The 26,129-nt window shown below is 40.3% G+C and overlaps 1 protein-coding gene across 2 annotated transcripts in view; it reads right to left on the reverse strand.

Moving 5' to 3' along the window:
- Positions 1-731: 731 nt before the first annotated feature.
- Positions 732-26,129, reverse strand: part of atp13a3 (ATPase 13A3) — a 41,119-nt gene continuing 15,721 nt past the window's right edge. For both annotated transcript variants that reach the window (XM_080032631.1, XM_080032630.1), the window contains 29 exons: positions 25,561-25,631; positions 25,312-25,395; positions 20,535-20,604; positions 19,528-19,662; positions 19,096-19,168; positions 18,311-18,442; positions 17,942-18,124; positions 17,025-17,182; positions 16,044-16,232; positions 15,764-15,825; positions 15,409-15,559; positions 14,249-14,368; positions 13,928-13,945; positions 13,502-13,655; positions 13,238-13,358; positions 13,007-13,131; positions 12,099-12,259; positions 11,759-11,890; positions 11,579-11,658; positions 11,293-11,335; positions 11,067-11,176; positions 10,264-10,360; positions 10,094-10,166; positions 9,718-9,895; positions 9,368-9,546; positions 9,181-9,269; positions 8,210-8,290; positions 7,450-7,542; positions 732-5,070 (listed from right to left, as the gene is read on the reverse strand). In XM_080032631.1, the coding sequence (XP_079888757.1) occupies positions 4,873-5,070; positions 7,450-7,542; positions 8,210-8,290; positions 9,181-9,269; positions 9,368-9,546; positions 9,718-9,895; positions 10,094-10,166; positions 10,264-10,360; positions 11,067-11,176; positions 11,293-11,335; positions 11,579-11,658; positions 11,759-11,890; positions 12,099-12,259; positions 13,007-13,131; positions 13,238-13,358; positions 13,502-13,655; positions 13,928-13,945; positions 14,249-14,368; positions 15,409-15,559; positions 15,764-15,825; positions 16,044-16,232; positions 17,025-17,182; positions 17,942-18,124; positions 18,311-18,442; positions 19,096-19,168; positions 19,528-19,662; positions 20,535-20,604; positions 25,312-25,395; positions 25,561-25,631 (3,360 nt within the window). In that variant the 3' untranslated portion in view covers positions 732-4,872. The remainder of the gene's footprint in view (positions 5,071-7,449; positions 7,543-8,209; positions 8,291-9,180; positions 9,270-9,367; positions 9,547-9,717; positions 9,896-10,093; positions 10,167-10,263; positions 10,361-11,066; positions 11,177-11,292; positions 11,336-11,578; positions 11,659-11,758; positions 11,891-12,098; positions 12,260-13,006; positions 13,132-13,237; positions 13,359-13,501; positions 13,656-13,927; positions 13,946-14,248; positions 14,369-15,408; positions 15,560-15,763; positions 15,826-16,043; positions 16,233-17,024; positions 17,183-17,941; positions 18,125-18,310; positions 18,443-19,095; positions 19,169-19,527; positions 19,663-20,534; positions 20,605-25,311; positions 25,396-25,560; positions 25,632-26,129) is intronic.

Below are 26,129 nucleotides of genomic sequence, written 5' to 3' on the forward strand. Positions count from 1 at the left end.
CTGGCTTGTCTAAATGAGCTTTTGCATACTCCATGCAACTGTATCTGTGGCGTGGGCGCAGAAAGGGCTTCCTTCTCATCACCTGGCCATACAGATGTGTTGGTGCAAATTGCACTGATTTGTTGAACCATGTACAGATACACAATCTGCAGCCAGATGTTCTTGCAGGTCTTTGGAGGTGATCTTTGGGTTGTGTGCAACCATTCTCACAATCCGCCGCATATGCCGCTCTTGTATTTTTCTTGGTCTGCTAGACCTGGGTTTAACTGCAACTGTGCCTGTGTCCTTCCATTCCCTGACAACGTTCCTTACAGTAGAAATTGACAATTGAAACCTTTGGGAAAGCTTCTTGTAGCCTTCCCCTAAACCATGATAATGAATAATCTTTGTTTTTAAGATCTTTTGGGAGCAGTTTTGATGATCCCATTCTGTCTCACTTCAGCAGAGAGTCAAAGAGAAGTGCAACTTGCATTTAGGCACCTAAAATACATTTTCTCATGATTAAACAGACATTTCTATGAGGTTCAAGGCTTAACAACATAATCCAACCAACTTTGTGTTTAAATGCATCAGTTTTACATGCTGTTACAGGCATTAAAATCAACAAAACCACAAGGGTACCCATATTTTTGCACAGCCAGTTTTTCACATTTTATTTTATTTCATACAACCAAATACTGCTTTTCAAAAAATCTTTGTTTGGAAAACATCCCAGTACTTAGCTGTTCCTGGTAAATTAAAGACATACCACTTTTATGTTTTTTTGTGAAAGCAGAGTCAATTATAATGCCGGCTGAGAGGGGTTCCCAAACTTTTTCATATGATTGTATACTCTGTGGCTGACTCAATTCCAAATGCCATTCATTGGTTTCTTTTAAATACATGATGTGAATCAGAAGCCCATTCTAACTGTCAGCAGTCGGCATATGTTGTACCTGTATAAGAGCATAAAGGTTTCAGCATAAATCCATTGCTTTGACATAGCCGTGTCAGAATAATAGGCAAAACTGTGAAAGAAAAACATTTGTAGCATTTACAGTTTGCACATCATTAAATTATTTTTCTGTATCAAGGTGCAGTTATGACAGCTGCTACTGAATCATTGTGCCTCTAGCAGCAATATAATCACTTCTACAATAGATCGCTGATATCGAACAGCAATGCTTTTTGTTAAATAGATATACATTTAATGAATGGACAGAACAGTAACAAGATTGTCAGATGTTGCTTGAGAGAAGGCGCCAATGATATTACATGAATAGAATAACCTTTTGTGTCAGAGCCTTAGTTGTATACAAGGCATTGAAAAAAAGTGAAGGGCAGAGTCAACTTACAAGCCTTTCCACTCAGGATGGTTCAAGTTCCACTTTTCTTCAAACTCTTAGACATGTACTGGTTAACCAGGACATACCAAATATTGGTGCCCCCAATCAATCTTACTTCACAAAAAATTAATTCAAATTGTGAAATAAATGCCCATGATTCATGCCCAAAATAAAGATCCTAAATAATGCAACTCCACAACAAACGCGAAAAATACAAATAAAGCCAATACACAGTACAAATAAAAAGTAGACAGACAACTGATTGTAACACAGTACCAAAAATAGTAGAAAAAAGACACACCAGCCCTTTGATAATCCAAAAACCATACACGTGTATAACTAAAACTTTTTACTTTTATGCACACAATAAACATGTATATCCCAAATATACAACCTCTTATATTATTATCATCTTTAAAAGTCCGCTTCTGCCGAGTCAAATTAAATTTGACAGAATTGAATAAGGGCTTAGATTAAACTTTTCTACCTTTTCCTTTTTCTCAAATAACCAATAGAGATGTGAGGAAAAGTCTTTGGAAACAGAATCCAAAAACCATAGTATTGCATTATATTAACTTTTTCTTACATAACAATCAATTTTAGCCTCGATAGGTATCTAGAGAGAGAAGAAATTATACCTGAAAGCAAATGAAAACAAAAAAAAAAGATAGAAATTGACACTGAATATTCAGAGGCATTGAAACCCATTTGACCAATGTTTGGGCACATCAGCGACATGTTGAGGTCCAACAGAAATAGTTTTTGATAACTTAATCATAATCATAATAATTTCTGCAAATTCGCACCACCATGTCCATTCGGGCCATTTCTCACCAGTTTCATCAACTATATATCCTTTTTCTTACAGTGACAATTTACCTACATAATACTATAACAACATTCTTAAACTCTGCTCATCAAATAAACAATGAAATAATTTAAAATTGTGGTCACACATCACATTTGAGCTTGTCATAAAACAGTATGGACCCCACATTTTCACATGCATTTGTAATATTATAAGTATCTCAAGTGACAATGGCCTTCAAGAACTGAGCAACTTGACTCTTGGTGTTGCTGATGTATAAGGAAATATGTTGTGAAAAAATAGCTAATATTCAATTGGCAAGCTTAATGCGTCATACATGATGAAGTGTCACAAAATACAGTTGATTTTTAAGAATTAATTTGCTTAATTTTGTCAGGGAGGAACCGATACATTACATTTTGTTTGATATTCCTTTGACATTGTGCCACATATTAAAACTTGGAACTTTAGCAAAGGCAGGCTGCTGTGCAGAGAATAGTTATATTGACATTGTGTGTTGGTTTCTTTGCCTTAAGGAGATACTCCACTCTAAATCTGCCATCATACACTCTTCAAAGGTATCTGAAAAAACTTTGTTTAGTCCTTGCAACAGCTGTAGTAAGGTTGAAGTTAGAATGATTTACATACATTAACATATTTTGGTACAAAATTCCATGGCTTAAAAAAGTCGGTTAGCTCATTATGCCATTATTGGTGTTTCTCTTAGACTGAATGCCATCAGTTTGTAGGAAAAAGCTACAAACATATACAGCCACAATCAAAAGTTTACAGGGAGTGAATGAGATAGTGTTTGATAACAAACATCCATTGTATGCAGCGAGTGCTGCGTGGATGTTTTCAAAGTCAAAGAGCCGCTATCTGATGAGATGCAAAATGCCTTAATGAGTCTTCCATAGGAAGAAATGTAGTTTTGAAACTAAAGGAAGAAGCGCTGCTTGGCTTCCCAGAGCCAATCAGAAACAAGATTGTAAATGTCGGGTGCTTTAAATTATATGGTCCATGCATGTTATTAACTATCCGGATTCATGCAGTTTCTTGAAAGGTTTTCATTTATTTTTTAATACAGAGATGTCATTGTAAATGTTTTAAACAAATGCTGTATTTGTAATGATAATCATCCTGTTGCAACCATCAAGTCTTAAAAATATGACGATTAAGTAGCTGGCTTCATGCAAGTCATGGTTAGCTTTCAGTATACTGTCCGACGGCAAAAACATATGATTAAAAGTTTTTAACCACACTTAACCGTTGAGGATGTTAAGCTCATTACACACGAGAAAACAGCAGTGTTGGTTAAAAGTGGTGCCAAGTTTGCTGTAGTTACTTTATCTATGATCTTTAAAACAAGTGCGGAAAAGTTTGTCGCGCCACAGGAAAGGCTGTGTTGTTGTTCCCAGTCAGACTTACATAAGTGTAACATGCTCCTATGAATGTGAAAGTATAGCTGATGGTGATGAGAATTCAGTCATTAGTTTCAGAGGTATGCTGCTATGAGCTAAAGAGCTCTTGTCAGGTTGATGACATGACAACTCATGTGTTTGTGCCACATTTCATGAAAATACATCAAACAGCAGTTGACATATTAGTCTGGACAAACAGACTGGATCCAATATGCTTGCACAGTTAAAAGGTAGATTGAATATTTTTTTGTAAGCATTTTTGTAATTTTTCTACATAATAATATTTTTAAAAACCCTAAAAAGTAAACTGACTAACACGACAGACATCCTGCAACAGGTCCCAGCCTGTGGATAATGTGGTTGAGAGGATGTACACATCTGTCTTCAGCCCTGTTCTCAAATTTGTCGCAAAAAAGTCACAATGTCTTTAATGTATATAAATAATCAGATTAAGAGAACATCCGTGATGTTTAAAATAATGTATTTTCTGCCTGGGGTGTGCAATGGAACAAGTCAAATCCATCCCATGATTCAGTCTTCTACACTCAGTGTGCTGACAGACTATTTGAATATTAATTTCAAACGAGATCCTTGGGGGCCATGGTAACCTTTAAAGCTCTTCTTTTTGGTTTTATGCTCTCAAATGAGCACTTGCCAGGTGTTCATGCCAACTCAATTAAATGACTCTTTAAATGCTGAATCAATTAGCTGTATAAGACCACTACATAGTAGCAATCAAGAGCCTGCACAGCGGGTTAGTCATATGAACACGTTACACACTATGTTAACGCCTTAACATTGAGGTGGAGGCTGCACATAAACATGGAGTGGACTTGCTACTACTGCTTTAAAAACTGTTTGATCTGGTTACACAGTTGTACAGTACAGCCATTAACAGGTATCCAATCCCCATTTTAAAGTATGAACCGTTCTTCCTCCTCTTCAACTCTTTCTTCACTGACCTTCTCTCACCTGCTGTTGCAGTCAGAGTGGGTCGTACTTTCGGGAATTAATGTCGCTGATAATTAAATACACATTTAGCTGAGCAAGAGAGACCTGAGAGCACGCGAGTTGGCGAGCCAGAAAGAGCAAGAGTAATAAGACTTAACTGAAACCTACCTATATTTGGTACACACGTGTAGTCATCATCTCTGGTTTTACTATGCAAGATGCAAATCTCTGTTAACAGTGACGGCAAGCTACTATCTTGGGACAATTTTAATTGAGGCGTTTAAATGTGCGTTCACTGAACACTTGTCATAGGCATATCTCCTGAATGAAAGGGGTGGATTAGATTCTAGGATGAGCTGGGGGGGTGCTAGGAGTTGATCATGATTTGATAGGTGGACCCGTTTTCTGGGCGGGGCTTGGCTTCAGTGGTGGTGGTTGGCTTTGGAGGCCAGTCGGGGTCCACACTGAGCTCCTGGGCCAGATGCATGTAGCGAGCCTTTGGCGCCATCTTACGTGAGCAGCAAAGCCAGGACAGACACTTGAACGCCCCAAGGTCAATGCCCCCCTGGAAATACCACAACGCCAAAAACAAACAAATGAATAAAATAAAAATTCCAGAGAAAGAAGGAGGAAAGGAAGGGTTGTATAAGGTTCTGTGAACAGGTGTCATATTTCATTCAGGTTTTTCTAAAATGCTTTAACTGACCAATGCAAATGAGACAGTGGCATGCCTTTTTAACTGCTGCATGCAAAACTAAAGAACTAGAGAGGAGGCATCTGCGTAATATGCAGGCACATTTCTTTACACTGGTAAATTGCATTGAATGATAAACGTTAGGAGTTGGCAGTTGCCGGTTTAAGGAGTGAGCCAACTCTTTAAAATTCAAGCTCAGTCAACGATCAGGCAAACAAAGGATTACAGACCAGGGGCCTCATTTATAAAGCTTTCTACGCACAAAAACCTTGCGTAGACAGGCAGAATGTGCGGTCAAATGTGCGGTGGCAAAACGGTGGTATTTATAAAAGAATTCTTTGCGGAGAAGTGTGCGTATTCCCACGCAAACTTTTGACCATGCGTAGAGCTACCGCAAGGTTTTCCTGACTCGGGGAATCAGCGACACTCAATGGCAACACCACGAAATAAAGCTCTGTCATCGGAAAAACACACATATCCTTGTGAAATGCATGGCACCCAATATATTTAATCAATTACATGTGCGTACCTATTGTTGCGAATATAGGCTACTGTTGTCTATGGCATGCAGTAATGATGTAGGTTGATTTACTTATCAAGTAGGTCTATACATGTTTTGGTTATATTTTTACATGTAATCTTATAGTTCTACTCTATAATAATATCATATACCTCGGGAGGTGTGTCCGTGGCCAGCGGGAGAGCAAAGTCAATATTTTAGGCTGTGTGTAAAAAGTAGTTTTGTACAAAGTTAAGGCCAAACATATTAATTAAAACTAAATATTTCGTTAGATAAAATCATGTTATGAATTTAGCAAATTATTTTATGCATCTCTTTCCCATAACAACTAACCCTGGAAGTTTAAACTATAATCTGACGTTGTTGTTGGAAATGTGTGGATCTCACGGAAAGGGAACAATGCTTTGGAATAGACTATAGGCTAATGCATTATTTCACTTCTCACAACACATTTTATATAGGCCTACATATAGTCCAACAGGTTCGCTAATACGTGATATTTCATACAGTACAAAGTTGGGCAAAACAGTTTAACAAAGACTATAACGACTGTACCAATCATGATATGTGATCAGCGCGCGCGTGTGTGTTTGTGTTTTAGTGGCAGTTACAGCGACGCATGGCACGGGCTTTCTTCCTTCCCAGTCGCTTTCTTTGCGGCTGGTTGCCTCCCTTTTTTCCCCATGTCAGTCAAAATGTCGTGCTTATTAAGAGCGTCATCATATTCAGGAGCTATTTAGCATTCGCCATGTATGGTAGATTGTGGGATGAAACTGGGAGGTGAAGTGGGATGACACGGGCGGAGATCGTCTGCGCACAATTCACCGCAGGTGGATAATTATAAAGGGAAGATTGCGTGCAACAGTGCGCCGCACAGTTTTATAAATCTCAACTTTTTTTTGGCGCAGCACATTCTTGGCTTTGTGCGAACGCAATGTTTTGGGAAGGTTTCTACGCACACCGTTATAAATGAGGCCCCAGATCTTTACAGATTACAAAAGTTAATGTCAACATTTCCTATTAACCTGATATTGAAAAAGCCGACGATTTTAAATTCACTGTACTCAATAGGAACCAATGACAGTGTTGACTATTGGCCTGGATCCAATAGGGAAACCAAGAGATAAGCGCAGCAAGTAGAGCTTAGTAGAGAACGTAGACTGGAACTGGAGGTGCAGACGGAGGGAGAGGAGGCAATGATCTGTGCATACTGTTTAACTGATTGATTGTTGTATGAATATAAAGTGATTTACCAGGTATATTACCAAAAATTACCACTTACTTACTCCTTTAAGTAATTAACAAAAAACAATAATAATAAATTTTCTGCAATAATGTGAATAACAAAACATCATCAAAAGTCATTTGCTACCATAACGATGGACATATACAGTATACTGTATAGAAAAATACACATTTTGTAGTGTATGTCACCAAATTAAGGGTTTACTTAAAGATACAATGTTGAAGTTGTTTTATATACTATTATGCCTCACAAATACAGTACAACATAATTCATTTTAAAGATTTTTACCACATTACAAAAGTCCATCTGGGGACACGATAAAAAGAGGACAGAACAGAATGACGTCTCACACATGCATGTCTTTGTTAGGGGGTTAAAGTAGAAAGGTGTACTCTGTGCATTAAAGGAAGAGGTAAAGAGAGAGAGAGCATCACACAAGAGGAAAATGAAAAGGCTAAAGAAGAAGGTGTCAGAGTTTCCCAACCTGTGATGTCGGGGCAGCAGGAGTGACGCCAAAGCTGCCCTGTTTGTCTCGGCTGAACACAAGCTTCCATAAGATGATGTCAAGGACGAAGGTCTATGGAATATCGCAGTGTGCAGGGGAAATAATTATATAGATGCTAATTTGATTATGCTATTGTTTTTAGCATCACCACAATGTGTCAAAGCTTTGAATGATCAAGCAGAAACTTATTTTCTTCCATTAAGCTGTGTTAATCATTACGTGTGAGGTTAAAATGAATTTAAATTAGTAAGAAGAGAGCGCGTCAGGACACAATTATCAAAGCTTGTGGATTTTTTAAAATTCACTTAAGATCAAGGTATTTGCACTGGAGGTTTAGGAAGTAGCATCATTTAAGGTGTCTGCTGAGCAGTGTATGTATGCAATGGCAGCCTTCTAGAAGGAAGGCCCGAAGTAAACTATTACGATAAACTATTGTCATGCCGTTGTATAACAAAAAAAAAACAGGTTTCTTTAAGAGCATCTGTCTATTCAGAAATGTAACAAAAAAGCATATGATGCTTTAAGCAATTTCCTAAGCCCCACAAATGCATACATTTCACCAAAACAATTGTTAACTATTATGCCCTGGGTTTGTCTCTTTAGAGACACATTTTCACTTCAACACACCATTGATACTGCTGTCCAGCTAAATGAGACAAAGATGAGACACTGCATGAAACAAACAAAATCTGAAGATGAGAAAAACATCTAGTGTCATGTGTTCAAGTCATTGTCTTACCTCGACCAAAACAGACACGGCAGCATTGACCAAAATGATGAGGAAAAGTTTTAGCCTCCATTCAAACGGGACACAAACAACCTGTAGAGTGAGTGAGTGAGAGAGAGAGAGAGAGAGAGAGAGAGAGAGAGAGAGAGAGAGAGAGAGAGAGAGAGAGAGAGAGAGAGAGAGAGAGAGAGAGAGAGAAAAAGTGAGATACTCCAACAGCGGTTACCAAACATAAATAAAATTACAGCCTTGATTTAAGGCTTCAGTTGTTTGCAACACCTCACTTGGGCACATCATCATGAAATTACCGTCCAGCCCTTTACATTATCTCTTTTCCATTACAGCAGGGCTGCTCGTCTGTTGGTGTGCATTCAGCTGATGATGCACTCTGGTGCCAATCTTTGTGACCAATGAGTGTAGCCTACCGTTGTTCCACTGTCTTTTAGCCTAATAAAAACTTAACGCAAAAATTACGCGCCACCGTGGGATGAAGTATAAAACCACTGATATTGTTTGCAGTTTATAGCTCCCAATACTTCCATGGTTTATAGTTAAAGTATAGTGTAACACCGAGAGTGAAATGCTTAATTCTGCTAGCGTGTCAATGGCTTTTCCATTCATAAATTAGAATTGGTCTAAGCCCTCGCTATTTTGCACAAATGGTTGTAGCAGTTATATGCAGGGAATTATTTGGGCTTTTATGACACTGTATTGTGCGTTGAATATGCTTTATAATTTGAAAAAGGCTATGGGTTTCTTGTATGTATTTGAGAGGTCTGGCTCATCTGACAGTGTAGCGGAGGCTTTTCACATGTCGCTAGAGGGTCAGGGATCACATAACGATGGCGCTTATTCGTCAGCCCGCTTGGAGGCGGGGTCAGCAAGCTTCGGCCCCACTCCAGAGAAGGTTCATCCCAGGCGCGACTCAGCGCAGTTAAAGTGGACAACAAAATCAGCGCGGCCAAAAGTGCCTGTAGTCTTACCTCTAGAAAGTCATCAATGCCTTGGACAGAGTAGAACAGGATGAACAACAGGAAAACATAGAGACTCAAGGAAGACATCACAAAAGGCCCTGGGGAGAGGACACATAAGCACATAACACGCACAAAGATTTTTATAAACATAACAAATTATTTGAGGACAGATTTATTAAAGGAGAGAGTTTCTCACAATTCTTGTAGCTAGGCTGCCTGAAGGGTTTTCCCTTTGAGAAAACGATGGCAACAATGAGATACTGGAAGCAGGAGACATAGAAGAGGCTGGTGTTCTCAAAGTTCTGGATGTTGTGGTCGTCCGCTTCTGTGTCGTTGTGGTCGAAGGTGGTAATGTGTGATGACTGGTTGCAGACACTGGTAGAGAAGAGAATTTGATTCAAGAATATAGTTAAAAAAAACTGTTTCAGTCTGTGGTCAATATTTTATTACAGCATGATTAAATTATTCTGAAATCATACCTAGTTACACAATCATTGTTAGTTTTCGATTGGCTGAGCTAAATCAGGGGTGAGAGCTGCTACTCACTCTGTTTGTGGTGTCCAGACTGTGTACCAAGACTGCTGTCGGACCCAAAGGAAGGTAATGGTCTGGAAGCCCAAGCAGATGAGGATCTGAGTCAGCACAGAGAACAGCAGAGGCCCTGAGATCAGACCTGACGGGGGCCGACGTGACACCAGTTCCTTCCACGCTGGGTTCAGACTCACTGGGGAAGAGCAGGGCAGGCAGGGCAAAATGATGAAAATTGTCAGAAAATAGACATTGAGGGTGAGGGGAAAGGGCAGGGAGTCAAGATTTAAGTTTTTAAAAAGCGAGACAAAATATAAAATAATTTAAAAAACTTTATTTCATCACTTTATTACCAAACTCATCACTTTATTTCTGTTTCTTTTCTTATACTTACTGGTAAAGACAATAAGGAGGATGATGGCAATATCGATGAAGAGGAACTGGAAGTCTCCAAGGTTACTGAGGATCTAAAGATTAAAAAAACAAACAATAGAGAGCAAAAATCAGAGACTGTGACTTCACTTGATTTGTCATTAATTCCACATCTGCTACAGCATTACGTACAGAGTAGAGGAGAGTGACGCTGATGTACTGGATGATGCTGTAGAGGGCCATGAACTTGAACACACAGAAGGAGGTGATGAGAGCAGCACGTCCCTCCCTGTAAAAGCAAGCAAACACTCTGTCAATATAAAACATTAAACACAAGTAACGTTACATCATGTAGACTTGGCCAAAAAAATGCTTGACACATTTCTAAAATATTTGAATTTAAAAAGAATGGGGTGGTTTTGTAGCCTGGTCCTACCAGACCATCGTACTTAATTTAATTTGTAAAGAAGGTCAGGAATCGCTCAATTGACAAACGTTAACTCACTTGAAGGCAGGTGTCTGTTGAAGTTTAAAACTATTGGATCTGCCCAGTGACCCTCTGGATATGCCAACCAATCGCATAACATTTGGTCGTGACGTATGTCATGCGCCGGCTAAAGACTACAACTGAAACTGGCGCACAACCTCAACGCCATTGTTCTCAGCCACTCCCTCTGTTCGCTAATTGGACAGCCACAAATCTTGGCTGGATAAAACCTGCGAATTCACCGCGGACCCAGACTGACTACTGAAGCGAAATGAAAATTGAGTGGAAGTAGGTAGACGGGCGGTGACAGGCTAGTGGTTTTGTTGCATCAAAGTGTGAGAACAATTTCAAAGATTAATACACAACAACTTCCCAATTTTCCAGTTTTTAAATCAATTATTTGTCCTTCTTCATTTGCAAGATTACAACATAGCATTAACTGACAATAGAATAGTCCAGATATTATTGTTATTGTGTGGGGCACAAATCCAAAGAAGGAAAAGCAGACCTGATGAGGCTGGGGACACACGAGATGTTGGGGGTCCTGGAGGTGAAGGGAGACGCGACCGAGGCCTCGAGTTCAGACAGAGAGATGCCTCCATGAGCCCTCTTCAGAGCCTGGTGGAGAAAAGTGAGAAATACTTTTGGAAAAAAAAGGTAGGTAGCAAACCGCAAGCAATTCATTTCTATTTCACCTGGTTATTGCGACACACTTATAATGTGAATGAACATACCCCACAGTCGTTTGCTCCATCTCCACACATCCCCACAAAGTAGCTGTGGGCAAATAATACAGGGCAGTGACTCTGTGCTCAATGTAAGCACTTTTCCCCTCTTTAAATTCCAAAGAAATCCATGAAAACTGCACATACATTTTAAAAGGATAATTTTGCTGCTGCTGCTGATTTTACAAACTCTCTCAGTGGCAAACACTATTAACTGTGGTTGTGACACTTCAACAACCTTATCAAAGTAATTTTTTAGAGCTACGATTATGTGTGTTTTGACTTAAATACTCACTCGACGCCCTGCAGCGCCTCAATGAGCTGGGTTTTCTGGTCCGGGGCCATTCTGGCAAACACCGTCCCGTGCAGCACCAGCTACAAGGCAGAACACACCATCATAAAAACAGAAACATCAAGAGGAGCAAATTTATAATTTATTTTCCAGCTACAGAAAAAGGAATGGCCACTCTCTTACCTTTTGAAGCAGGTCAGGGAAATGCTCCTCAATGACGGCAAATGATTTCCCGTTCATGGCAAAGTGGTACATCTCTCGTGGTTTGTGCTGCTCATCTACATGACACACATCCTCTAGACTGATGTTGATTTCCTGTTCAATAGTAAAAGTATGGATTGGAGCCAAAACATTATAACATAACAAAATATGAAGGTAAACAACTTCCAACACGTTTTATCTTTTGCTGAGGTCGTTTTTAATTATTCAGTTACTCGATTGCATTATGTAATCAAATGTGTTAAGTTGTAGAAGCAGTACACTTTATTTAAGGTCTAGTACAGCATTAGCCTAATTGCATCACCTCCAGACGAGAGCTCTTGCTGGGCTTGTCTGCATATCTCCAGGTGATCTTGGCGGCTTGTCCGTTATGGGGAGGGAAGGCATCAGCAATGATGACTGTGTCTTGGGGAGGGATCATTCCACAGTCGCGGGCCACAGAGATGGCCGTCAGCATGTTGTCACCTGGAAGGTGAATACAGCACATATTTCATATGACGCATTACTTCTTTTACAATCCTGATGATCAGAAGCACTTGAGATGTTAAATGTCATGTGCCTTACTCTTACTACTTGATGTTGGCTGTTGGCAGGGAAGGTAGAGTGACGTTAACACATTGTACCTACACAGTTTTTCCGATTTCTCAATCTTACTTTTTTTTTGCTGAATATTTCTTTGTTTCATTTGTATTTCTATCTCGTCACATCATCGTCCCTTCCAGTTTCTAGCTTTCTCACAAATACACAGATGTAATTTCTCGTGTTCATAGGGGCAGTGTCTGTGTCTGCTGATGGGTTTGTGAATTGCAGATATTGAGTAAAAGAAAGAAGTTCTGAAAATGGTGCCTAATACTGTGAGTTTAGATCATTACATACGGTTTTGATGTATTTTTTTGCCACAAAGTATACTAATAAATGGCAAATATTGGAGGCAGGTTTTGCGAGTTTCAATGAGCAGCCCAGAAAATTTTATAAATTGAGATTGCAGTTAAACCGGAGAAAATACCAGAGGGATTCAATCTATTTAGGGCCAATACACAGATTACCAAACTCATTATGCTGCCTGTTCCGGCAATATAAGAGACTTAGCCAACTATGAACTATATACTGTATGTTTCCATTTACATAGCTGTGTTCTCTCTTTAGGGACGGTGTTATTAGGATGGGCCTCTGTGTGTGTGTGTGTGTGTGTGTGTGTGTGCGTCTTCTCACCAGTAACCATGACTGTGCGTATGTGTGCTCGGCGGAGGTCCTGCAGCACCCCTGGGGTTTCAGCTTTCAGTTTGTTTTGCATGATGATCAGACCCAGGAACTCCATGTTTGCCTCTATGTGATCCCTGGTTCAGAAGAAAAATAAATACAAATGTTTTCCTTCTGTGCCAAAACCCCCCAAAAAAAAGACAGGGGAACAAGCAGAAACAAAAGTGAGAAGCAACAAACAACCTGCTGATATTCTGAACTTTGTGCCAGGTGAGTTTGGATTCAAGTCGACGATGAGCCAGAGCTATGACCCTGAAACCCTGTTTGGTGTAGCCCTCCAATACCTCTGGGAAGCTCTCTGGCACTGTAAAGAAATGAGACATTAAAGAAACAAGTAAAGTAAGAGAAAGACAAACAGCAAGTAATGGAGATGTATTTGAGTACCTAATAATACTTGTATATTTTTGGTGCTTCAATCATAGCAGTGGCAGTAATGAGACAACTCACCTGTCTCTTTCTTGCAGAGACTAGCCACCACTTCTGGCGCCCCCTTTGTGTATGCATCCATACGTTTCTCCCCCAGCAGACGAGCGACCACACTCATCCTCTGCGATGCTGAGGAAAAAGGAAACTGCCGCACGATACCTATCTCATGTGCTGACTGCTCACACACACACACACACACACACACACACACACACACACACACACACACAGTTTATGTCAAGGAGAAGATGAAAACTGAAAAACTAGTTTTCTGATGAAATCGTAATCATTGATAATGCTGATACGAAATTAAGACTTTCAGAAAAGATCACTTAAATGCACCTATACAGATACAGATAAGATCCTCCATTTTGATTGTTACAAAATGATGGACTGATTGATTTACACTTGTATAGTTTCCAATAAACATTATACGCCGCTACTTACCGCAAGCTCGTACAGCTCCTAGAGGGAGAGAAAGAGGAGAGTGGGATTATTCAGAGAAAAAAAAAGCAATCATTCAGATAGATTGCAGTTATGCTATGATAAAAGTGTCAATTTATGTTACACTTTGGCACCAGAATGTGCTTGTTTAAATAACAGCCAATATACTGTTTATTTAGAAATCTCTAATATTTGATAAGCATCCTTACAATTATAGATCTACGTTTGATTTCAATATATGTATCGATTAGCATGACTTAACAACACTCCCAGACTTGGGGGACCTGTGGTCATCCTATTGGACAACTGAGCTGCTGTTCATACCATGTCCTGTTCTGGTGATGAGGCCGGCTCTGGGGGCAACAGCTGTTTTGGAGGTCGAACCACAGTGGGCATGATACGGTTGTGGAGAGATGTTTCCTCCTCAGTGGCCTCTTCCAGGATCTGGAGAAAAAAAGGATCAGAAAAATGTTAATGCAACAATAGTCAGAGATAACAAGGTGTGTGTGTGTGTGTGTGTGTGTGTGTGTGTGTGTGTGTGTGTGTGTGTGTGTGTGTGTGTGTGTGTGTGTGTGTGTGTGTGTGTGTGTGTGTGACAATCTTCGTACCCTAGTGGTGTATAGCCTACATAGAAATAGTAATGATAATATTTCACTTTTTCTAATAGGGCTCAACAGTGACTAACTCCTTTTTTAGCGGCTCTGGAAGTAAATTTACCCATTCAAAACCTCCAGTGACATTTTAACAATTCGTTATATCAAACATTTTAACCACGGAACCAGGCCAACCAGCTACCCCAATACTCTTGACCAATACACATTTTATTGGTGGAAAATATTTCACGTCGGCGGGAATAAACTATGTTTTTTTTTAAACAAGGTTAATATCATGCAAACTTTTGTTATCTACAGAAGCATATACCTATGGAGAAAAATTAATGCGATTTTTACTTCCAGAACCGCACTGTTGAGAAAAGTCATCAAATCTCAATTTAAAAGAAATATCCTTTAAGGGGCTGTCTTTGCTGTAAAAATAAGTGGCAGCTCATTTTTGATATGAAGTCTCCCTGAGATTGATAGGTGTTTTTGCTACAGTTGAGCATGTGTGTGTGTGTGTGTGTGTAAAAATGGTTGGCATATTAATATATTTTATCTTTCCGTCACATACTGGTAACCTAAACATAAATTGCAGTGTTTCACCAAGCACTTTACGGCTAAGGCGGCCGCCTTAGCAACGCAAGGCCCCCGCCTTGACTACTGACCAACCAAAAAAACTAAAAATGTTGGTGTTGCACAACTAATGTACTAGCAGGCGCAATGCGTGCTTGTGCATGGTCATAACTGCAAGCAAGGCCGCAATTTGCGGTAAATAAATGGGGGAAACACTGAATTGTATTCAAAGTGGCTATCTGTCCTCATACAGCTTTTCCAAACTGTGCTATCCTGACCAATATTGTGCTCTGGGATAGGTACAGAACAACTCACCCAGCCTGTAGCCTCGAACATTTTCAAGTCCAGCGGGTCTCCAGACAGTTGGCCCTCTATTTTGGTAAGAGAGTGGCAGGTGGCCATACAAGCCACAAACTGTGACTTGACAAGATTTTCCTTGTAGGCATTTTCCTCTGACAGGTGGAAACTGGAGAGGAGGGAGAAACAGGAGGTAGAGGGTAGAGCATATAAATGGGCAGACAAGCAAGAAGGAAAAACAGATGAGTTGTCATTTAAAAGACGTTAAGAATGTATTTCATGCTGTAAATGTAAATCTTCTTTGAGATTCAGCCAACATCCATGGACCAGTGGTAGATCCATGTTTGATACAGTCAAATTCAGAGCACATTACCTGCCATTCTCAACCCTCTGGACTCCCCATAGGTCCAATCCATCTTCTGTCAGGGTTCCAGTCTGTTAGTAAACCCAAAGCACAACTTGACTTAGTTTGATTGAATCAAATCAAATCAAATAGAATAAAATAATGCCGAACACAACTAGAGGCAGGTACAATCATGTTATGGGTAAAATCAGTTACTACAGAGTCTTTCAAACATTGAAACATTTCTTCTTCAGCGATATGTAAGGTTAGTGCTAAGACAGCAGTCGTACAACCACTGCTAGGTACACACCTTGTCAAAGCAGACCAGATTGATTTGTCCGCAGATGTTGATCCTCTGTGGGCTGATGCAAAAAATGCCAATTTTTTTGAGGCGTCGCTGCGCGTACACAATGCCAGCTGTCATGGCGGCTGGCAGCGCTGGTGGCACCGTAATGGTGATGATGTCTAGGGACTCGATGATGATGGTTTTAGCTGGCACCTGGAGCAGGCAGAATGGAATCTTTTTACTTTTCACTTGAATATACCACCATTACCACCTATCCAGCATTGGAATCATCACTCCTGAAACTGGTAATGATTCACAGTTCACCCACACTAACAACAAATCCAAAGCCTGGACCCCAAATTGTTGATCTTCAAAGTCTGATGCTAATCCTACAACTACCCTATAACATAACAACAAGCTTTACAGAGAAAAAATTAGCAATGTCTTAAAAAAGTGCATGTTCTGCAGAACACAGAGATTCTGAAATGTATTACCATGCCGTTCTTTGGTGGAAAGCTTTTAAACAATGTAAAACCAGGGGAAGGAATGGCTAAAGCCTCTGCTACTGAGTTTGTTTTGGACTAATTCTGCCCCCTAGTGGGCAAAAAAGTATTTAGTTCGGTTTTCCATCGTCAGCAAGAGTAAGCTGGTCAACATTCAACGGATACAACTGTGGTTGTACTGGGCAGTTTACAGGTGTGACTGTGTGCAACCATATTAATTAATTGTGAATGATGAAGTTTCTGAAGGAGATCATTTGTTTTTAAAATATATACCATAAATGAAGTTCATTTTAGTTTGTACAGATAACGTACAGTATAGTTTATGATTTTCTCAACAGAAAGACAGAGCAAGTGAATGCTCTATGTTACAGTACACAATGTGATCTTTTCACAGTTGCACTCTAATTTTTAGCACTCTTCACTCATTTTTAAAACTCTGAATCCACTACACGTAAAATACGAGCACTGCATTAGCTTACATTGCTCGTCACCTCTAGATTACCTTGTTCAAGACACTGAGGACGATGGAGTAGACAAAGCCGATTCCAGCCACAGCCACCAGACACAACAGGAAGAGGTAGGCATCGCGGTACAGCTTGAAGTCTGTGGGTTTGGGGTAAAGGATGGAGCGCACCAGCTGACCTTTGGCTGTGCTGAAACCTAGGGGGAAGAAGATGTGAGGAGTTTCTTAAGTATTTGAACTATCACTCCTTTCAAAGGTCTGCCATGGTTCAAATGTGGATTTAACACGTTTAGCTTAGTATGTGGTATGCTGGCTTCCTTTATGAAAGGGATATTTCTGACCACTGACATGCTGCATATTATTGTATCCATACACTATTGTTAAAGTTTTTTTATTTTTAATCAGAAGAAACCCTTGTATTTCAGTAAACAACAAGTCCTAACATGTGGGGTCAGCACATTTGTAGGATTACATCAGCGGCCCCGTCTCTCAGTTAAACTTAACATAAATAAACATTTGAATATCTAACCATTTCCATTTCAACAAAAAGCCTCTAGGAAATTCACATCTCTTAACAGATCATTTGAACATTAACACTTCTAAGTAAAGTAATACAGTAAATATACCACACACACACACACTTCTCAACAACATCAGGCAGTTGGCAGATAAACTTGGCCTTGGGCACCAGTGGACGTTTCAGCAAGACAACGACCCAAAACACACAGCAAGAGTGGTGAAGAAATGGTTAGCGGACAAACACATTAACGTTTTACAGTGGCCAAGCCAGAGTCCTGACTTGAATCCAATTGAGAATCTGTGGAGGAAACTAAAGATCAGGGAGGTTGCAGTGAGACCCTCCAACCTGAAAGAGTTGGAGCGCATTGCTGGCTGAATAAAAATAACTTTAAGTCAAAATTTGCCAGGGGTATTAATCATTTCGGGCTTGACTGTACCTGTGCAGACCACCACAGCCTTGACCAGTTCGCCTGTGTAGAAGCGGGTCTGGATGACGTTGGTGCCACAGAAGAGTGTGTGTCTCTTATGCTCCTCTGTGCTGTAGGCAGCGTCGGCCTCCTCCCCTCTCTCCCCTGGCACTGGGTTTGGGAGGTTGGTTTTTGTGACGGGAACACTCTCACCTGATGGAGGGTAGACAAAAGTGGTAAATATTAAGACTGGCCGGTGGGTGGATTTACAGGAGATTTACATTGTGGCGTTTAGTGTCTCCTGTAATCGCATGTTAAGCTGATCTTGAGAGATATCAAATATTCTAACAGGGTCTGTCCTAAGCTATCAGACTTACATTTTCAGATTTTGGCCCTTACCCGTGAGCATGCTTTCATTGACGATGCAGGTGCCACTGACCAGCACGGCGTCACATGGCATGATGGTCCCATTGCTGGGGATGACCATCACATCACCAGGCACAAGATCAGTAGACAAAATGTCTTCGACTTCTGCCAGGAAATCAATGGGAGAGTAGAGAGGTTTAATTAAAAATACATACATATATATATATACAGTATACAGCATATAAAATACAGACATGTCTATAGCAGTTTGGGTAAGAAAATGAAAGTAATAGATTGAAAAATGTGAAATGTGAAAGAAAGGAGAAAAGTGTGTAAAAGGGCCAACAGAAGCAGATGGAGGATGGGGGTAGGAGATATTTTGTGTGTGAGAGCCCCAGAGTCTTGCTCAGCACATCTCTCATGCCTCTCTGGGCAGCAGGAAAAAAAGCTGAGGCATCACAAGCCAGGGACCAGTGCAGTGGAAGAATGCACAGACAAAACAACCTTCCACAATGCAGCAATGTTTCTTACTGAGGTTTCATTTTGTTCACTGTAATTCATTTATTTATTGGCTACAGCTGAAAGGACACCTGATGAGGCACTGCTTATTCATCCCCCATGCAGACATAATCACCCATTATGCAGGACCATTTAAAGAGAGTTTTTAAATATATGCATATGCTATGCTCATTCTCTTAAATGCACACTTATTGGAGGGCACTTTTCAGAAAAGCATAGCACAGAATAGAATAATGCATGCTGCGTAATTCTACCATCATACAGACACCATACACAGAAAAACTAAAGTAATGACAAACCATTGTCGGCTCTGCATACAGACACTCGGACAGTACTGTGAGCTGCCACCATATCGTGAAGCATGATGTATTGCTGGAAAGAAAAAAGAGGAACAAAGATGACAAATGAAAAACTTTAGACAGCTTCTTTATTCTCAGGTCATCTGTGTGACTGCGTGGGTGTTCTTGCCTGAGTTTGTGAACCATAAAGCTATGGGCAATAGACCGTGTACAGATGAGTCTATATACTGAAAACCCTGGATTGGATACAAGTGGGGCACCGAGGTCTGATAGGGCGTAGACCTGGGCTAGCACTGGGGCTGTACCAGGGACACTCCAAAATGTTCTTAAAATTGCATTCCTACATTCCCCCCCCCCCCCGGCTCATTTTAAAATCAGGACACCATTGCTGCCCTGGTTAGATGAAGAGGCTCAATCTTATGTGGAGCTTACCTTTTTGATGGTGTACAGAGAGGTAGCTATGGATATGACCGACATGAAAACAATGGCCACGGCATAGTAGTAATACTCGTCAGCACTCCACAGGATCACACTGAAGAGCTGGAAGATGTAGAAAGGGTTGAGGACCTGCAGGTGGAGACAGAGAGAGAGAAATCAGTGTGGTCTATTCAGGATGAAGAGCATGAAGACACAACTACATAAAAATAAACTAAATACATGTATAATTGAGGACATATCCATGATGCCAACAGGACAGTAATGGGGAAACATCTGCTAAATACAAAATGCTCAAGTTCCCATAGGTTGCATGTATGCAATACTTCCCATTAACAAGATGTATACTTATGCACGTGGCTTGAAATCTATTGGTGTTACATTTTGCTTTAACAGAGTTCAAGTGGTAAGGGAATTACATCCCACATAACTGTATTGGTTATGACCCTCAATCAGCACTCCTTTTGTAAATGTAGTGCAAGTGAATATCCCAAATAGTTTTCTTTCAAGAGTATGTACATAACTGGAAAGGTCTCTATATCCACTAGCTGTGGATAGTGTATTGCATAAGTACACAAGTAGGTATTTGCATTGCTTATATAGATCCTGTTGCTAGTTCAAGTGACTGATTATTTGCATAAATAACGATAGGAAGATAGTGTTTGCTTGACATATTTGCTTTGGAAGGAAGTTAACCAACAATACAACAATATGACATAATGTTTGCAACTGTCTACACGCTTTAAGCATCCTGCTTTTTTGTACAACACTCCTTTGAATTATCCTATTATTAATTGTACCTATTAATGTAAAGAGTATTTGTCTCAGTTAAAATTGATTAATAGTTTGGTGTATAAAAATTTCAGAAAATTGTGAAAAGGGCACATAATAAAAGAGTAACACCCAATTTATCAAATGAACTGAAGGCATAAATCACCCTTTTAAATTATTAAATGAAAATGAAAAGAAAAATCCTGCCTCCATGAATGCTGACTGGGCCCTACCTCTTTGATAAGCAGCTTGAAAACAGAAGGCACTTTCACTGCAATTTCATTCACTCCGAAGAACAATTTCCTGACAAGAGGTAAAAGAGACATTTGTGAGTCAAGTGTCGTGAACCAGACCTTCATATCTTTGCAAACAGGCACACACACACAGTACATAGCAGAGATACACAACAATGAACAATAAAAGTTAGGGTGTATGGGTTTTTTATTCTAAACAATATAATCGGATGATTTCACTGATAAGTTCCTCCTCTTGTAAATCAGTGTAATGATCTGGGCTGTGTACGGTATAAAAAGTAATTGCCACATGTCTGGAATAGGGTTGCAAAATAAAAACAACAACTTTTTTATTTATTTTTTTTCACCCAGACACATGCATCCGCTCGCATACACATGCTCGCACGCACACACGCATACATTCGTTTCATTTTTGTGTTGTTTCTTATTTATTACACCCTGTCCAGGGGCCGTATTCACAAAACATTTTATCTTAGCACTAAGAGTACTCCTAAGGAGCACTAAAAGTTCTTAGTAAGGAGTAATTTCTTAAAACCTATTCACAAAGCTGATAAGATCAACTTTTACTAAGGAATGGGAGGGACTCCTTAGCTAAGACTAGAGGGCGGTGTTGACCCTGTTGCTATGGATGATGTCATGTTCATACCCTCTATGCCCACAGTGATTGGCTGAGAGGGAATGAGAGCTAAGAGTGAGTTTATGATAGAAACACTGTGGGAGATATCCATATCGTGTCGCTGTATTAAAGTGAAGAGTTTTTATATACAATTAATGACAAGTGACACTGATTTAACATGAAACCAAGATACTGCAGGGTTTCCCACACATTCGTTCACAATTAACCTACAATAGCGCCACATAGGTCTATTCATTTAAAATGTTACAATGATTTGAATCGGAAAAAATATCCTCATTGAACAGCTGCACGCCATGCACTCTCACTGTATTTCCCTCAACGGCGGACTATGCCGCAATAGTCAGACAGCGACAAACCAGGAAATTCGCAATTTAGAAACAACAACTGGCGAAATCGTAAAGTGCATGCGGAAGGAAAAAGGCGAGACACGCAACTATACAGTAGCGGACCTGTGGAATGGAGGAGATGGAAGCGCCACATATGGGCCTACTCTAGTAACAAATTAAACCCAAACGTGACACCAACAGTAACTTTCAGTGCATCGTAAACCCAAAGCAACTGCAGGAAAAGGAACTTAATACATATTTTTTTATATAAATATAATAAATATAAATGTGTCTATACTTTCTAAACATAGCTTTACTAAGATCATTAAACCCTTACAGCTATTAAGGTAGCCTACCTTTTGTAAAGCTCACTAGCATTAAATCTCTCCAAAATGCCATCAAATGAGTGTCTGTGATTTACTCTTAGTGACTTAGGAGTCCTCTCGAGGACTCTTAGCTTTTCATAGATTTAGGAGCTAGTTTTAGCGCTAAAATGCTTTGTGAATTACACTTATCTTAAAAAGTTAGGAGTCCTAAAATTAGGAGTGAAACGCCCCTTATTTTTGAGAGTTACTCCTAAATCAGCACGTTAGGACCTACTCTTAGCCTTAAAATGTTTTGTGAATACGGCCCCAGACCTCTACGCCCGTCCCGACTAGTTTTTAGTGTTTTTGTGTTTTCTATTTTGTTACTGTACATAGGCTGTGCATTTGTATATCCGTTTTATATTTGTTTAAGTGAGTCATGCTTGTGTATTTGTTATTTGTACCTTTACTCCTAGTGGGGCCTCTTGGACCAGATCAATATTGTAAATAAGACACTGTTCTTAATGTTTTATCTGGAAAAATAAAGGTTTAAATAAAAAATAAACAATTTCATGCAAGTACACTCGAGAATATATTGTATTCCTCAATCACATGCACACTGTGACTATTAAGGCCACATGTTTGAGCTCATTGGGGGGATGAGTAATATTTTACTCAACATTCATGTTTTTGTTTGATTGTTCAATAAAATAATTAAAACTTGATAAAGGTTCTACTTACACATACATCTGTTGAAATGTAATGTTTTTTAAATTGTATTAATTTGCATGGATGTCTGCCCAATGTTTATATTTATATTCAGATATGATCCAGTTCATTTAAAGTACTCCCGTTTCCAGTTAATTCCCATAATCCCCTAATACGAATATTAACAAAATTCCCCATTTTAACGCAACCCTAGTCTGGACTGACTGGCCCTGGCAACTTCTGAGGAATCAGTGCTGACATCAGGCCTGACAAAAGACGATGGAAGAAAACTTCAAACGGGCAAAATGCTACTTTAACTAAACTCACAAAACAGAATCATCAGGGGCCGTATTCACAAAACATTTTAAGGCTAAGAGTAGGTCCTAACGTGCTGATTTAGGAGTAACTCTCAAAAATAAGGGGCGTTTCACTCCTAATTTTAGGACTCCTAACTTTTTAAGATAAGTGTAATTCACAAAGCATTTTAGCGCTAAAACTAGCTCCTAAATCTATAAAAAGCTAGGAGTCCTCGAGAGGACTCCTATGTCACTAAGACCCTGTTTCCACCTGGCATTAATATGTGGTTTTTAGGATCCGATCGCGCTAACTACAGGTGGAAACACGCTCAATGCGCATTGAATGCGCATTGAAATTATCCACATTCGGAGGTGGTTTGAGACCACATATCCACATACCCATTAACAGTGGAAACACGTATGTGTATCTCATACACATTAGGCCCCGCCCACTCAACTGCGGCGAGTGACTGGGCGGAAACTCGTACTCATTCACGCGACAATTCACGTCATAAAAGCGCACCGTTGCAGGTAAACACATAGACATAATGGATCCTTTATAATGTCTATGTGTGGAACAACTGTGGTCAAGCCAGCGGTCTCTTGTTTTTGCTTGGTCAAACCAGCCGCTTCTTTATTTATTCCCCCCGTGTTGTTGAGAGCACAGAGACGGCTCGGTGCAACTGATAGAGACAGTGAGCGAACAGCTCTGGCTGCGGCAGCTTCGTGACATCGTAGCAGTCGGACACAGTGTAGCCAACTGATTCATTTAATGACGAGGAAAAACACCACAATAAACAGTGCCGCGCTCACATTTTCGCCAAAACACACTGACTCTCTTCACTCTAGCCGACGTGACTACAAGGCGGAAATGATTCTTTCGACCAACTGTGGTCAAGCCAGCGGTCTCTCGTTTTTGCTCGGTCAAACCAGCCGCTTTTTTATTTATTCCCCCCGTGTTGTTGTGAGCGTGTATTTACTACTATGGCGTAAACACACAGAGACGGCTCGGTGCAACTCATAATAGAGACAGTGAGCGAACAGTGCTGGCTGCGGCAGCTACGCAGTGGGACACAGTGTAACCAAGTGATTAATTTATTGACGAGGAAAACACCACACAATAAACAGTGCTGTGCTCACATTTTCGCCAAAACACACTCTTGCCGAGGTGACCATAGACATTATAAAGGAATTTATAATGTCTATGGTCGTGGATGGTCAACACTTCTTCTTCTTCTTCTTTTATTTCCGGCAGACTAGGCAAGGGCGGGGCACTGCTGCCCCCGCCGCTTAAAAACAACAGTATAAGCGGAAATGATGTACGAGCTGATTTCCATATAGCGCGGGGAATTCGAATCCGGATCGCAAACGCGCATAGAAGACGCATTGTTAAGGCCAGGTGTGAACAAGCATATCACATTTACATATAACGATCGGATTCCTCAGAACCACATATTAATGCCAGGTGGAAACAGGGTCTAAGAGTAAATCACAGACAACCATTTGATGGTGTTTTGGAGAGATTTAATGCTAGTGAGCTTTATAAAAGGTACCTTTAATAGCTGTAAGGGTTTAATGATCTTAGTAAAGCTATATTTAGAAAGTATAGACACATTTATATTTATTATATAAAATAAATATATTTATATACCCAGTTGCTTTGGGTTTACGATGCACTGAAAGTTACTGTTGGTGTCACGTTTGGGTTTAATTTCCTACTAGAGTAGGCCTATATGTGGCACTACCCAGCATCTCCTCCGTTCCACAGGTCTGCTACTGTATAGTTGCGTGTCTCGCCTTTTTCCTTCCTCATGCACTTTACGATTTTGCCGGCTGTTGTTTCTAAATTGTGAATTTCCTGGTTTGTCACTGTCTGACTATTGCTGCATAGTCCACCATTGAGAGAAATACAGTGAGAGTGCATGGCGTGCAGCTGTTCAATGAGGATACTTTTTCCGATTCAAATCAGTGTAAAATTTTAAATGAATAGACCTACGTGGCACTATTGTAGGTTAATTGTGAACAAATGTGTGGGAAACCCTGCAGTATCTTGGTTTCATGTTAAATCAGTGTCACTTGTCATTAATTGTATATAAAAACTCTTTACTTTAATACAGCGACACGATATGGATATCTCCCACAGTGTTTCCATCATAAATTCACTCTTAGCTCTCATTCCTTCTCAGCCAATCACTGTGGGCATAGAAGGTATGAACATGACATCATCCATAGCAACAGGGTCAACACCGCCCTCTAGTCTTAGCTAAGGAGTCCCTCCCATTCCTTAGTAAAAGTTGGTCTTATCAGCTTTGTGAATAGGTTTTAAGAAATTACTCCTTACTAAGAACTTTTAGTGCTCCTTAGGAGTACTCTTAGCGCTAAGATAAAATGTTTTGTGAATACGGTCCCTGGCCAACAGGCCTAGGGACCCTGACTGGCTGTCTGAGGTTTTGAGAATGATCCTTCAGACAGGTGAGATGTTACCTGTACTCGCGCTGGTTTCTGGTCAGGCCTGTACTGTGCTCCATGTGTAGCGTGGAGCAGCTGACCTGCAGATCCTCCAGGCCGCTGTTCGGGGAAAACCAGGTCAAACAAACAGCACTTAACAATCTTGACAGTGCAGATTCATTACTGTTGTGTATAACTGTATAAAACTCTTTAGTTTACTGTAAGGGAAAGTGCAAAACTGGTATAAAAATAGTATCATTTATGGAGATAAAAAAGGCTGCTTACTTTAAAAATTCAAAGTTCTGCATTCCGTCGTTCCAATAATACTTTGTGCTATGGAAGGTAAAGTAACGAATCTGAGGGAAATAAAATTGGGGAGGGGCAGAGGAAAGAAGCAAAGTTGCCTTAAGCCCCTTTTACACAGAGATTGCGGCATATTGACGGAACAACATCACTCCAAAATGCCGGCTTTGCTTGCTTCTGTGTTATTTACACAGAACCAAGCAACGCCGGCCTGCTGGCGCATCAGTAGTCCCTTTTACACAGCGCTCCGGAATGAAAGAGGTGCTTGTAAACAGCGTCAGGTGTGACGTAAACATTTAGCGCCGCGCCGGTCAGCTGCTTTACAACAACACTGGCCGGTGAATTGAGAGCAGAAGTGCTGGAGCTTGCAGTAAGAGGGCCGTATTTTACTGTCCCCACGATGTGCCAGTTGATCTCGCTACGCGCTGAGTCCAACATCACTGGGACAGTTAACCAAACTGACTAAATCAATCCGACCGCTTCACCTCTGTGTGTGTGTGTGTGTGTGACAGGTTGGTTGTGAGCGAGTCTCTTTGTGAGGGCAGAGATCT

The sequence above is a fragment of the Ammodytes marinus genome (genome assembly GCF_949987685.1).
Source record: "Ammodytes marinus genome assembly, chromosome: 8".
In the NCBI taxonomy this organism is placed as follows: domain Eukaryota; kingdom Metazoa; phylum Chordata; class Actinopteri; order Uranoscopiformes; family Ammodytidae; genus Ammodytes; species Ammodytes marinus.